Source organism: Esox lucius, chromosome 15 (genome assembly GCF_011004845.1).
Source record: "Esox lucius isolate fEsoLuc1 chromosome 15, fEsoLuc1.pri, whole genome shotgun sequence".
NCBI classification, from domain to species: Eukaryota; Metazoa; Chordata; class Actinopteri; order Esociformes; family Esocidae; genus Esox; species Esox lucius.
In genome coordinates this window covers 27,423,550-27,439,623 of record NC_047583.1, presented here as the reverse complement: position 1 = coordinate 27,439,623, position 16,074 = coordinate 27,423,550, and the positions used below count along the sequence as shown (strand labels likewise).

General features: G+C 40.3%; 1 protein-coding gene across 1 annotated transcript in view; it reads right to left on the bottom strand.

Moving 5' to 3' along the window:
- Positions 1 to 2,983: 2,983 nt before the first annotated feature.
- The window catches only part of LOC106024658 (uncharacterized protein C14orf132), a 31,510-nt gene continuing 18,419 nt past the window's right edge, over positions 2,984 to 16,074 (bottom strand). Inside the window, exon 2 of the mRNA XM_013137370.3 lies at positions 2,984 to 6,006. Coding sequence (XP_012992824.1) covers positions 5,773 to 6,006 — 234 coding nt within the window. The 3' untranslated portion in view covers positions 2,984 to 5,772. The remainder of the gene's footprint in view (positions 6,007 to 16,074) is intronic.

Sequence of the window (16,074 nt, the reverse complement as noted above, 5' to 3'; positions counted from 1 at the left end):
GGTGGGGTGGGGTGGATTTCCTGTTCTCCATTCCAACAATTTTGAAAAACATGCTGTAAAGAAACAAGCCAAGAGGGAGAGCACCTGGGTGTATGTGAACCCTAGTGACCTCCTCCACTGGTGTAAAATTCCCATGTCCCTGCTTCTAGACTGACTTGTAGTCACGTTGTCCTTTCACAATATATTTGGTGCACTGGGAAAGCCTTTAAAGGAACAAACCAGTTCATTTGAGTTTTTTTGTAGCTAGAGTATATCAGCTACAACAACGCCACTGTTGTGGTATGTTCCTACCATGAAAATCAGCATTATAACATAAGGAAAACATTATACGTAATTATAGGCCGTACATATATTATGGAAATCTGAGAAATTATTATTACAATATTATCCTAACTGGAAAGGCACAGATGGATTTTTTTTTTGTGCAGTCAAGAATTCAACATTTTGCTACATTAAAAATGTATTCTAAAATTGATGAAATTCTGTTTTTCCTTATCAATCTACAAACAACACCCCATTATGACAAAGTAAAAAAATATTGCGTTCACACAACCATGGCTGGGGCAATGCTGAAGCGATGTCTGGGATAAGTCTGTAAATGTCCTTGAGTGTCCCAGCCAGAACCCAGACTTGAAATCGATCAAACATCTCTAGAGAGACCAAAAAATGGCTGTGCAGCAACATTCCCCATCCAACAGACAGAGCAACAAGAATGGGAGAAACTCCCCAAATATAGGTGTACCAAGCCTGTAGCATTATAGTTGTCAGGTCTGCCATCAACTCACTCCCTCCGCCAAACCACCAATCCCCTGAATGCAACTCACTCCTCAGATCAAAATCACCGGAATTCTAACCACCTGTTTCCCATTAGCCCCAATATTTAGTTCAGTTCCACACACTGTTTCCTTTGTGAGGTATTGTTTCCCCCCCACTGCAACTATACTAAGTCCTTTCTTGAATTTCAACTGTTATTGGATTTTTGTGTACCGACCTGTTTTTGCCTAGTTTACAGTTACGTCTGTACTTTTGCCTGCCTTTTGGATTCCCAGTGTATTACCTTCTGCCTGTCCCTTGACCACACTTCCTGCCTCCTCCTGTGGATTATTTCAATAAACATCAGCTGTGCTCTGCACTTGAAACCAGCCCCTGTATTCCCTCATATTCCTTACAATTGTCAAGAATATGGAAAGTTATCCTCTCTACCAAAGGTGCTTCAAAAACATACAAAGGGAAGGGGTTGGAATACTTTGCAAATGTGATATATCTGTTTGTTTATATATTTGCAAAAAAGTTCTAAAAACCAGTTTCTGCTTTGTGGGGTACTGTGTGGACCTTAATGAGGGGGAAAAATCTATTTAATCAATTTCAGAAAAAAGCTGTGATGTCACAAAATGTAGAAGAATTGAAGGGGTCTGAATACTTTCCAAATACACTGTATATTAAATAATGGGATGCCATGAAATTGGTACATCAAACATCTGTTTCCAACTGACTTCATAATTTATATTGAAATGTTATAGCTTTCAAACCCTTATAAGCAGGAATCAGCAGTTAAAACAAAATCCAAGTGGTGTCCTGGCCCCTATTTGTGTAAAAAGGTGTGGAATGGGGCTGGAGAAATTTAACCACACTGAATGTAATTGCATCTCTTTAGTAACAGTAACATGATCAGGACAAACTTACTTCAAAATCTGAAAAGCAATTGTAACTTTTTTAGACCTGCTTTTGAGCTACTATCCCTTGCCCTGTGTAGAAAACTATGAATGGCTATAAACTGAGGGTCATTGTAACAAGTGGGCTGGGCAGTTTTTGTTGATAGATTGCATGAGCAGGACCAGGGACAGATGACTGAGGTTAGCTCCTACTAGTAAATGTTTTACATTGCCATTATATAATACAGTATCTCAGTATTCTTTTACATACATTTGTATTGATGTATTTCCCTTTTGGATTGAATAGAACATTTCAATATACACTCTCCTAAAGGATTATTAGGAACACCATACTAAACTGTGTTTGACCCCCTTTCGCCTTCAGAACTGCCTTTATTCTACAATGCTCAGGTAGGCTGTGGCATTTAAACGATGCCCAATTGGCACTAAGGGGCCTAAAGTGTGCCAAGAAAACATCCCCCATACCATTACACCACCACCACCAGCCTGCACAGTGGTAACAAGGCATGATGGATCCATGTTCTCATACGCCAAATTCTGACTCTACCATCTGAATGTCTCAACAGAAATCGAGACTCATCAGACCAGGCAACATTCTTCCAGTCTTCAACTGTCCAATTTTGGTGAGCTTGTGCAAATTGTAGCCTCTTTTTCCGATTTGTAGTGGAGATGAGTGATACCCGGTGGGGTCTTCTGCTGTTGTAGCCCATCCGCCTCAAGGTTGCGCGTGTTGTGGCTTCACAAATGCTTTGCTGCATACCTCGGTTGTAAAGAGTGGTTATTTCAAAGTTGCTCTTCTATCAGCTTGAATCAGTCGGCCCATTCTCCTCTGACCTCTAGCATCAACAAGGCATTTTCGCCCAAAGGACTGCCGCATACTGGATGTTTTTCCCTTTTCACACCATTCTTTGTAAACCCTAGAAATGGTTGTGCGTGAAAATCCCAGTAACTGAGCAGATTGTGAAATACTCAGACTGGCCCGTCTGGCACCAACAACCATGCCACGCTCAAAATTGCTTAAATCACCTTTCTTTCCCATTCTGACATTCAGTTTGGAATTCAGGAGATTGTCTTGACCAGGACCACACCCCTAAATGCATTGAAGCAACTGCCATGTGATTGGTTGATTAGATGATTGCATTAATGAGAAATTGAACAGATGTTCCTAATGATCCTTTAGGTGAGTGTAGTTTCATGCAATACAGATTTATGGAGACAGAAATCCTGGAACTTTCATAGTATATATTTATTTTACAAAAAATGAATATTGTGCATGTGAATTACAACATTGCTAACACGTACACATATACTCTCATAAAAAAGTACAAGAATTAACTTATCTCAATTTTTTTGATTAATATAGTACAATTCAAAGGAAGTTCTATAACAGATGTTTAATGCAAGTACCAGTGTGTTGTATAAATAAACACCAATATGTAGCATGGGTAGATGCTATATAGCCAGACAACTCTCTACAACTTTCTTTCTACAAAGTCTTTTTTTTTCTTCAAGAAAGTATACAAAAATTATTAATTGAACAAAAAAAAGGCGCTAAGATTTAGAATGATATCATTAGAATTTACAATACATATGCTAACAAGTCTCCATCATCATATATTGAGTATTGTATGTTCTTCTCAGGTCTTTTCTGCACTGAAAGCAGTCATTAGTTTTGATCGTAATAGCGCTGTTACTGGCAACCTTAAGAGCAGTAGAGCCCTCACATCCAGGTACATGAACAACAATCTGTGTGCTAGTAGAACACTTGGATGGAGTTTGGGATGTGAGAATCCCCACTGTGGTGACACCAAAGGCTAGAATCTAGAAAAGAGACTGTTAATATTCTCAATTAAGGATAAGGATTAATCACCATGGTAACAACTGCCTCTGGATCCCATGGCAGCACAAATGTGATTCACTGTACAGTTCTAAATTTAGAGAAACTAGTTTGACAGAAACAGATGAAATAATGCCCAGCTTTATTATTACCAGACTTTTTTTTGTAAATGAACCAGACATCTAAAACTTGGGCTGACCGTATTTATTGTTTTAAGATCCCTAGAGTTTGAAAATCTGTTACAGCAGGGTGTCAATGGTAGCTTTCTGTGTGATATCACATATATATTTCTCTCATATGGTGTGTACCGTCGGCATGTGAGAACGCTCAAGTATACCCGTTAAACATAATAAAACCTAGATTCACTGGTATCCACAGGCACATATTTGGAATGTTCATGTTAACACAAATTAATCTTTGACCCCAAGGGTACATTTCAAAATGACCTAAAATATTTTTTTGATTAATTGCCACCATAGAATTCACACATTAACACAACAGAAGCTTCTCAATTCAGTTTTATTGTCTAATGACAATACCTGCATGAGGAATATATTTCTACTTAAACATATATTTTAATGGTAATGTATACTACACAACCACATGAGCCATGTGTACCAAGTACAGTTAAAATATTATTCACAAAATTATTCACAAAATTGTGGCAGCAATGTGCTAATGTATCAAATAATACAATGAATCAAATCAATCAAAAGCTTTTTTATGGCAACTCCCAAACAACGTGTGGTTATATAGGTGCCGTCTAATCGTAGTTTTGGATACTTTCTGGTGCCAAAACCCAACTAATCATCTGCAATTCTTTAGTTGTGATCCTTGGAGATTCTTTGTCCACTCAAACCATTTAGATTTTTGGGAATATTTGAAATGAAAGATGATAAACCAAGAGGATTAACAGCAAAAAAATTTAACAGGTGTCAATATTAGTGGAGGGCACTGTAGTCATGAAAATGTGTTCAATACTACCCAGTTGAGTTGTTTGCTATTGAAACGTTTCTCTGTGGGTTAATGCATAAATTCTGTTGTAGCCTTTTATCTACAACTATTTGTTAAACCTTGAAAAGTTGAAATTTGGTCAATTGTCACCGAAGTTAGAATCCAAACCCCTACAGCTGCCATATTACATATCTAAGCTTCCGACATTCTAATGGAAATTGCACAATATGGGCAATTCTGAAACCACAGTGGTAGGTGGTGCTTTCACAGTCGATAATATCGTACATAATTTGATATTTTACCATGTATCATAGTGTCCGTTTTAAAGTAATTACTGCGGTTCATTCTGAAATGTGTCCTAGGGTACAAAGGGCAAGTTGTGTTGATCTGAACATTCCAGAGAGTTTTGTACCCTGACATTTTGTCATACTATAAAATACCTATGGGAAGAAAATAATGTAACATTTTCTATACTCTGTAGATCTTTAAAAAATTACTCTGAGACATAGTAGGCCCAACCAACCCCTCTGCCTCATTGACTATTTTAGCGTATACAACACAATACACTCCAAAGAAAGAAGCTAAATAACAACTAGGTTCCCAACCTACAGTAAAACTACATAATCTTCCTGCCCATAAAAAGAAAACCGAGCTTATACATTTCAGGTTTACCTTGTTCATATACTTTGATGTCTTTCTGCAAAGTTTGTTGTAAAAAAGTTAAATGTCTGCTCAATGTATTTATTGATTGGTTTCAGGTGCAGATTTGCTCTCTGAGGATCTAAAAGCCATTTGTAGGAATTTTTCATGAGAGGTCCATTTCCTGTTGATTTAACAAAGGAAATATAATACTTTAAGTCTTCCTTTGGAAGAATAGATAATGAGCATTAAGAAGCTGAGCCCACAGCTAATGCAGAATTAATCCCAGCGTCCCTTAAATGTTTTAAAATTCATGTCTCTGTTCATCCAAATAATTAAGCAGTAGTCCTCCTAATTGCCTCTCTTCTATCTGGGGAACATTTAAGATGGTCCTGTTCATCAAGTCTGTGTCTTAAGCCCCTTTCAACCCCACAATGCAACACAACAACATTCTGGAGTGCAATGTCTTTTGAAAGTTGGGCGACTAAAGCTGAAAATGCCCTTCAGACATCAGTTGAACTTGTGTGTATTTAATACACTCTTCCTATCCTAAACATGATTTTATTGAGCTATAAAACCCTCAGACTCCATGAGCCCTTTGATCATATATTATGTGACACTCTTGCTTAGAGGCTCTTTAGTTCTTGGCTAGGTGGAGAGGAAGGTGATTTAGAAGGTGAATGCGTAGACCACTCCCACCACCACTATGTTGCCAATAGTAGCGATGATGGCAATCCAAAGCCAGACAGCATCACTGGACGAGGACGGGTCATCCTGCTGGGCCTGGGATGAGGCAGCCATGGAGGTAGCATGGACGCTGGCCGAGGAGTTGAAAAGTGAGTGTTCACCACTGTAGTTGTCATTGGGTGAGGAGTCCATGAATGCCCCAGTCATCACCGGTATCTGGAGGGGAAGTAAAAGGAAGGGGAGGAGGGAGAGATATGATATGACTAACCAAATGGTGTCTAATTTTACATTCAGTTCACTTTACAGTTTCTTACCATCGCTAACATCCTTTTGTCCAAAATGTAGTCACATTTTCAAGCCTAATGTTCAAAGCCTTAAATATAGCATAACGGCTCGACTTCTGCAACAACCACAGTTCAAAAGTTATATTGAAACAGCTGATAAGCATTTTTGAATGAACAGATCACTGAAACACTGAGAAATAGCTGGTTTACTGTAATTTGTTTTGTTTTTACACATTTGGAAGCAGGGGTCATGTAGGGTGAATTTTTTGTTGAACACTGGCAAGAGTTCTATGTTGCTAATAAAGCTTTTACAGCAGCATTTCTGTCTCTTACTACTTTTTTCTACTGTACATTCTGTAAAGTAAAGATAGTATGTTTCCAAAAATGCAGGCATTTGACACTCCAAAAAATGGGGAGTGGTTTACAGTAAAAGGAATCTGAATTATAAAAAACAATTTCCTATTGTCTTTTTTATGCAGATAGAACTGAAAAGTAATGCAGTTTTTGTAATGCCATCAACTGTTAGCATTTTGAAAATTGCACTATGATTAACTATATGTTCCTCTTGGATAGAAAACGTGTTTTGAGAGGATTATTAGACACTGAGTTGGGGTTGCCATGCTTGATAGTGTACTGTATGTATAGAAAGTGTTTTGCATTTTGAATTGTAGAGTTGGTATTTAATTTACAAAATGTGGTTTTGAGTCGAAAATATAATATTAGGCTAATTGTGTGTTGCTGTGTTCATCACACAAAAAGTATCTTAAATATAGGTAAATGGTTGTTTGCAATTGTCAAAATTAGTAACTCTTTGCCAGTAGCTACAAAATATTTGGTCTAACATTAGAGGGAAATGTGAATAGAAGTTATTTTTGAATTCATAACTGCCTCTTATTGCAAATGGAAACTGCTTGCGATGTCTCTATGCTTACCCTATTCTTAACCTGGGAACGGGAGCTTAATTAACATTAAACCAATTTCTAACAAAAGAAAAGTGACAGTGATATTTTGCTTGGGAGAATTAGAATCCTTGACCGGGCCCCTGGTCGACAACAGACGAGAGAGGGAGATCATACCCTAATACTGTATGAAGTGTAGGTAGTGTTAGAAATCAGCGGCTACGTATAGTGGTCAAATAATGTAGAACCCGTATCAAATCGAGGGGGAAGTTTGCTCAAGTTTATTGGAAAATTGCAGCACAGATGTCATTCGGTGAATGTTCCATTATCTTCTCACTGTAAAGATAGTTGCCAGCTAGCCTATACATTAAGGGCGTTTCTACCTTGCAAAGATCAGGTTTCCAAGACAGTAACCCCCATGCCAAATGGTCAATGTAAACATTCCTGTGGTTATCAGAGTGTAACCTAAAGAGAAGAGGTTTCTGTTGTTCTCATTATCTAGGCACATTCACTTCCAATGAAACGTACATTCATATTGTAATTGTTAATGCTCAGATTCCACACTAGTTAATGAACATGACATAATGCTTGGTGTGAATTATCCTAGGGGTCTTGGTCACGAGTGAGGGAAGGATAGAACTGGAGATTGACAGAAGGATCGGTGCAGCTTCTGCAGTAATGCGGTCGATGTATCGCTCTGTCGTGGTGAAGAAAGAGCTGAGCCGCAAGGCAAAGCTCTCGATTTACCGGTCAATCTACGTCCCTACTCTCACCTATGGTCATGAGCTTTGGACAAGATCCCAGATACAGGCGGCCGAAATGAGCTTTCTCCGCAGGGTGGCTGGGCGATCACTTAGAGATAGGGTGAGAAGCTTGGTCACCCGGGAGGAGCTCAGAGTCAAGGTCATGTGGTCTGATAAGACAAAAATAGAGCTTTTTGGTCTAAGCTCCACTCGCCGTGTTTGGAGGGAGAAGAAGGATGAGTACAACCCCAAGAACACCATCCCAACCGTGAAGCATGGAGGTGGAAACATCATTCTTGGGGATGCTTTTCTGCAAAGGGGACAGGACAACTGCACCGTTTTGAGGGGAGGATGGATGGGGCCATGTATCGTGAGATCTTGGCCAACAACCTCCTTCCCTCAGTAAGAGCGTTGAAGATGGGTCGTGGCTAGGTCTTCCAGCATGACAACGACCCGAAACACACAGCCAACAACTAAGGAGTGGCTCCATAAGAAGCATCCCAAGGTCCTGGAGTGGCCCAGCCAGTCTCTAGACCTGAACCCAACAGAAAATCTTTGGAGGGAGCTGAAAGTCTGTATTGCCCAGCGACAGCCCCGAAACCTGAAGGATCTGGAGAAGGTCTGTATGGAGGAGTGGGCCAAAATCCATGCTGCAGTGTGTGCAAACCTGGTCAAGATCTACAGGAAATGTATGATCTCTGTAATTGCAAACAAAGGTTTCTGTACCAAATATTAAGTTCTGCTTTTCTGATGTATCAAATACTTATGTCATGCAATAAAATGCAAATTAATTACTTAAAAATCATACAATGTGAATTCCTGATTCTGTCACTCACAGTCGAAGAGTACCTATGATAAAAATTAGACTTCTACATGCTTTGTAAGTGGGAAAACCTGCAAAATCGTCAGTGTATCAAATACTTGTTCTCCCCACTGTATATCATGAGGATAATGCGATCATATACACAACTCTGTAATTAGCAGAACTTTAAAAAGAGTACTGTAGATTAGCAGCAATATTGGTAGTAGTACTGAATATTGTAGAAAAGGCAAGTATGGCAGTAATATACATAGAAAATGTAAACTAGCATCGATTTTTAAATGTAATGTCCATTAAATTACCTGAAAGGGCATCAGAGCATCTGGAATGTTCGTGTGTGATCATTGTGATCAGTGTTACTGATTGAGGAGCCTTATGGCCTCTCTGGAGGGACTTGCAGTCTTTAGCGGAACAGCTGCCGTACCAGGCAGTAATGTAGCCTGAGAGGAAGCTTTCAATGGTGCAACTGTAGAGTTGGTGGGAGTTTTTACAGACATGCTACATTTCACAAGTCTCCTCAGGAAGCAGTCATTTTGGGGCAGTTTTCAATGCTGCATTCGCTTGTCTGGACCAAGTGAGGTCATCTTTGATGAATAGACCAAGAAACTTGAATTTGGAGACTCTCTCCACTTCAGCTCCATCGATGTGTATGGGGTCATGACCCGCTTCCTGAAGTCCACGATCATCCCTTTAGTCTTACATACGATGAGAGAGAGGTTGTTGTCCTGGCACCATGTAGCCAGGTTCCTTACCTCCTCTCTGTAAGTGGTCTCATTGTTGGAGACAAGACCCAGGATGGTAGTGTCGTCCATGAATTTGAGGTTGATGTTGAAGCGGTGTGTGGCCTTGAAAGTCATGCGTGAACAGTGAGTACAGGAGGAGACTGAGTACTCAGCCCTATGAGACTCCAATGCTCCGGGTCAGTGTAGACGACGTGAGGTTGCCCATTCTCACCACCTGGGGTCGGCCCGTCAGGAAGTCCAGGATCCAATTGCAGAGGGAGGTGTTACTCATGTATGTGTTACCTTCTTCCAGGTGGGAGAGGGCGGTGTGTATCGTCAGGGTGATGGCATCATCCGTAGATCTGTTGGGGCGGTATGCAAATTAAAAGGGGTCGAAAGGTATGGGAAGTGTGGATCAAATGTTCTGACCATTCGCTCGAAGCACTTCATGATGGTGGAAGTCAGTGCTACAGGGCGGTAGTCGTTCAGGCAGGTGATGGAAGGTTTCTTTGGTACAGGGACGATAGTAGTCTGCTTGAAACCGGAGGAGACTACAGACAGAGACAGGGAGAGGTTGAATATGGAGGTGAAAACCAGCGCTAGTTGGCCAGCACACCCACTGAGGACACGGCCTGGAATGCCATCTGGCCCTGGGGACTTCTAAGGGTTCACTTTTTTTCAAACTCCTCTCATGTCAGCCGTGGTTAGGGACAGAGTGTAGTCGACCTGTTCCTCAGCAAGCCTCACTGAAGGAATTGTGTTGGTCGCCTCAAACCTTGCATAGGTGTTGAGCTCGTCAGGGAGCGAGCATCATTGCTGTTTCTCCATTTGTATTCTGTGATGTGCCGCAATCCTCCCCACATGCATCGTCAACATGGATTATTTAGTCATTTCTGGGACCTACTGTATGTAGGAATAGCAAGAATTAACTCATTACAATTATGGAAATCTCCAAGTGGTCTACATTACAATCCTGCCATTTAATAAAAAATGCTTTAAAAACATATTGGTGCTAAATGTTTAGTTAAAATGGTAAAGAGACAAACTTCTCTCGTCCTACAAAGGCTGTTCAAAACTATGTTATTTCCCTTGGAGGAATGTGTAGACCCAAAACCTCAATAACTTAACTTCTATGCTTTATCATTACCCTAACATCAAAAATATTCAACCTAACACATAACCCAACATAACCCTAACCTAACAAAACCCAATTCATATTTTCATGTGACACAGAGCACACACACAAACACACATTCTTTTTCTTCTTGTATAGCCCATTGAGATTTGAATTAAATATCCTTCACCTTATTGCTTCATCAACTTAAAAAACCAAACAACACAGTTAGCAAGAGTCCTTGATAATCAATCAAGTTCAAGGTGATTTACTGTCACAGCTGTGTGCTGTGATGAATTTAAAATGTATCTACAAAATACAAAAAACTCTCCAGTAATGAGGATTGGTAATCAGTTGAGTGATTCAGTGAAACATTATAATGCACAATGAACAAAAGATAAAATCTTGGTAAACCAAAACTCTGCTCATCAGGAATAAATATCACATTTAGTGTTTATATAGACGTATTTTTCCATAATATCTGACAAGACTTTGTGGGGCAGTGGTTAGGCGTGTGCATTGGGAAGGGAAATTAGAAAGTGAGGTTGGTATCCCACATTCTTCTTGCCTTTCCAGCTATCTTTTTTTGCACTGTCTATCCATTCTAATGTTTTGGATTATAATGGCCAGAGTGTCATAAGATATACTAAATGAAATTTAAAACGGTATCTTTTGACCTCAAAAAGTTCACTAAACTCAATACATATTCAATCTGGCACTACTACCTGTTACTGATGACACCATGCACATTTTTATTTTGTTCCTGGGTAATAAGTGTTACTTCCTAACTGCTTATGCCTCAAAAGTATAGAAAATGGCTATTATTCCCCACAAACTTTGCTTTTGTAACCACGACAGTGATATTTTGAAATATATCACTGTACCTACAAATATTTCCAATGAGAAAACGGGCACATTTTTCTTTTCATTAATAGAAAGTCAGAAAAAAAAAATGTGAATCCACATTAACATGTATTCATACTAAGGTAATACAAAAATGACAAAAAAACATTTAGACGTTTTTCGAGATTTACGATTATACTGTAAATTACTTTTATGAATCAGTCCCCACATGTAGTCTTCCCTCATGTTCTCGTTATAATGTCCTTGGTAGCGGCGTTCAAAGTCCAGCACATCCTGGTGGAAGTGCTTGTCTTGCTCCTCCGAGTATGCTCCCATGTTCTTCTTGAATTTATCAAGATGAGCATCAAGGATATGGACTTTCAGGGACATCCTACAGTCCATTGTGCCGTAGTTCTTGACCAGACTCTCAACCAGCTCCAAATAGTGTGTGGCCTTGTGATTGCCCAGGAAGCCTCGAACCACTGCGACAAAGCTGTTCCAAGCTCCTTTCTCCTTACTAGTGAGCTTCTTGGGGAATTCATTGCATTACAGGATCTTCTTTATCTGTGGTCTGATGAAGACACTGGTTTTGACCTTCGCCTCAGACAGCTTAGGGAAGAAGTCTTGAAGGTACTTGAAGGCTGCCTACTCCTTATCTAGAGCTCTGACAAATTGTTTCATAACGCCCAATTTCATGTGCAGTGGTGTCATCAGCACCTTCCGGGGTCCACCAGTGGCTCCGGTCGGTCCGCTGTGGCCAGTCCCACCTGTGGTAGTGTGCTTTGGTCCCAAAGGCAAAGCTTGCATTGAAACTTGGTCAAACCGCCTTGGAGACCCATCAGTAATGCCACCATGTTGAAGTCTCCTATGACCTTCCAGCCGTACTCATCATACTTCAAGGCATCCAGTCTTGATGCTGTTGTAATCCTCTTTGAGGTGTACTGAGTGAGCCAGGGTACTTGGCACTTGTAACCATTATGGAATGAAAAATCACAGATTTGCCCATTTTCTCATTGGAAATAGGTCAATTTCTAAATATATAATAGTTATCCTTCGCTGCCTTCTGCGCTTGAGTGATTTGCGCACGTTTTTAAATGTTTTATTGAACAAGAATACCAGACCGCCACATGTCACATCACTGCTCAACTCTTGACTGGCCAACAGCACTCGCAAAGTGCTGCAAGGTAGTGATTTGTGCGTGCCAGATGATGAAAAAACTGGATGATGTCAAGTTTATAATGCAATAAAAAAAAAAATGGCATTGGGCCGAACGGGACAGTGACTTACTAGTTTTATTATTCCAACTTCAGTTTTTACTGGCCCGGTGTGACGGTTCCGGCCGGAAGGTACCGTTCCACTTTGTTTTTTCTGTGTGTCCTTGGTTTGTCATGTCCTTGTTTGGTCTTTTCTGTTCTCGTTTCAGTTAATCAGTATATTCCGTTCACATGTTTAGCCCCCACCTGTTTCTATTCTCCTTGTTAGTCTATGTATGTAAGTTCCTAACCCTAACCCTGCCCCAGTGTTTCTTGTCGGTCATTGCGTTGTCACCGTGGCGTTCCAGGTTCCAGTGATTAGTTTGTTTTGTATCTCAGTGCACAGCACTAAGTTTTGTTTTCTTTCTGTTTATATTAAAAGCTAAATTTTTCGACTCTGCGTTTGCCTCCATCTCCTTGAATCATGACCCCCAGGGCCATCAGGCCATCGTTGTTGTCGAGCCCTGCTTTTCATGGGAGGGATTGGTACTGCATATTTTGCTCATTGTCTATGGGGATTGCTACACTTCTAAAAAAAAATTAAGGGAACACTTAAATCACACATTGGGTCTCTATGAACAAAATATATTAAAGATCTGAATCTTAACTGTACATTGTGTAATTTGTTGAGAATAAAATTACAGAACAGTCAATGGAAACAAAAATCACCAACCAACGGAGGGCTGGATTCAAACTCACACAGACAATCAAAGTAAACAATTGAAATCAGAGGCTGTTCCAACTTGCGGGAATTTCATCAGGGCAACTCATAATGTGACTCAGTAGTGTGTATGGCCCCCACGTGCCTGTATGCACTGACAAAGTCTGGGCATGCTCCTGATGAAACAGAAGATGTTGTCCTGGGGGATCTCCTCCCAGACCCGGACCAGGACATCAGTAAGCTCCTGGACAGGCTGTGGTGATACTTGGCGGCGTCAGATGCACCAATATGTAACGTCCCAGAGGTTCTCAATTGGATTCAAGTCTGGGTAACGTGAGGACCTGTCAATGGCATCAATGCCTTCATCATCCAACGACTACACACTCTGGCCACATGAGGCCAGGCACTGTCCTACACTAAGAGGAACCCTGGGTCAACTGCACCAGCTTAAGGTCTGACGATGGATCTGAGGATTTCATCCTAACAGCAGTCAGGGTATCATGGGCTAGCAGATGGTAGTCTGTGCAACCTTGCAAAGATATGCCTCGCCAGACCATCACTGACCAACTGCTTCAGCAGCTCAAAATTTTTTATCAAACAAAGAAAATGCTAGCTATTTGCTCTCAGTAAGTCTGTGGAACTTCTAGAAGTCCTAACACGTCATTTACCCCCTCCACAGCAGTCCCACCTATTGAAAGTGAAATTGTGATTGGCTGATTCTACTGTCTTGATCCTGAATGGCTAGCTCTGGTTGAGCTGCCTAGAGACCACCAAAGAACTATTCTGATTGGATGTTCTTTTCTTTGGTATTAACCCTTCTTTTTCCAACCCAGACCAATTAAATGCAATCAGAAGAACAGTAGAATCAACAACAAAAAAAGACAAAATAACTCTCTACTGCAGAGTATTTGTTAACCCTTGGTAGCCTATGGGGCTTTCGGCCGGATTTCACTACTGGGACATTTTGGGTCCTAGATTTATTTCTGTAACAGATACAACCTATTATGATGTATCCTGGTAATAGCAACCCCTCTGGCTACAATAAAAACAGCACTAGATCGCTAGTTACGTTTGGACTTATATATTTTATAAACTCAGAAAAATTACCAACTTCTTCCCAAAAACTCAAGAACATCCCCATACTATTTTGACTAAATATTTATTTTTATATCTTATATATAATACAAACGATGTTTTATGGTTCAAAACATCATATATAGTGATGTACACGCTTGTAATATTTATTCTGGTGTACAAATGAGCCTTTCTAAGATGCATAGGCAATGTCATTGCCTGGTGAAAAGTTCTCATAGCAACCCAAACTATACAACTATACAACCCATTTTATACACGGAAAACCCCAATTATACACGGAACGCTTCAGGAAAGTGGCTACAAATAATATACCATTGGAATCGGACGATTATGGCGAATCTATTTTTCGAAATATTTATGACGTCGACTATGGATGGTTAAGTGTTGGTTTCAATACCTTTGTTAGTGTTCATGCTTGTCCTTCCTTCTGTGTTCCATCCATTTTCCTTTTTCAGGGAGAAAGGACAGGTAAGATACCCTGGGTTAAACATTTCCCCGCTGATGACCCTCTGTTATATACACTAGGTTTGATGTGAGCGGGTGTCATCCCTGTATTTTTGCAGTGGTTTGCCAGGCACGGATAGTTACGCCTCCACCTCCAAAAGAGCTACACCTGGGAGGATCTAGGGGCTCATCCAGGATACATTGAGAAGCCTGTGCCCGCACTCTTTGTTTGTAGAGTTGTTTTGTGTAGTTGTTGTGTGTGGTGTTGTAGCTCAGTGTTGAACTTTGCAGCTTTGACAGCATGATTTGTTGTAGTTTAGTGTAATGGCTTCTTTTGAGTTAAAAACACTACATGGGAGGTTTTAATAAGTGTTGTAAAGTGGATCTAGATCCTTAGCCGAACATTTTTCTATATTCATTCCAAAGAGTTAAATGGTTAAAGTGGAGGATAGACAGATTGTGTTAGATGTGCTGGCACTGTCTGGTCCTAGTGCCCCTACTGGGAATGCGGTTGCTGTGTCTGTAAGCCTGGATAAGGCTCCAGAGAGCCAGGATAAGGCTCCAGAGAGCCAGGATAAGGCTCCAGAGAGCCAGGATAAGGCTCCAGCCACACTGCCCAGTATAAACCAAACTCTTCACTGACATAAAGTGATGCCTGGCTGGATGTCAGGATGAAAAGGCTCCAGATAGAGGCAGAAGAGGGCACAAATATGGCGGGATAACAATACTATGGGATCAATATTTTTGGGCCCAATGGTCTTGACTACTAAGCAAGGCTGTTGCAGGAATCCTGCACCCCTCAATGCTTCTGACCACTAAGCAGGCCCGTCGCCTGGAATCCTCCTTACGATATATGCACTACTTGTCAAAAGTTTCAGAACACACCAACTTTGAGTTTTATTGAAATTTAAGCAGTTTAAGTCCAGTGAATAATCTGAAATGGTTCAAATGTAAGCAATAAACTGACAGAGGTTAAAAAAAAGTTTAGGTCACCAAAAACTAAAATAATATACATTTTAGAGTTATAAAAAGGCATTTGTCAAAGAACAAGTGATGGGTTAACAACTTACAGATGTTCTGCAGCAATTAGAGTAAATTAAGCTTTGAAAGTTGATGCTAACTGTTCCTACCAGTGTCCTAACTTTTGTTGATAACTTACAAATCCCGTCTGTTTAAAAGCAGTGTTGGAACAGACTGTTACTACAACCCCCTTATTTGGACAGTGTTGTACTGCAGGAAGTAATATAGTGCTATCATAATGGCAATTAACAAAGAAAGACAGACAGACCATTATAACCCTTATAGTGTATGTCTTTCCTTTAGAGAAATTGTAAAGAAAGCCAAGGTGTCTGGGAGTATAGTTTTGTACACCATCAAACAACATTTGGAAACTGACAGGAAGAGGT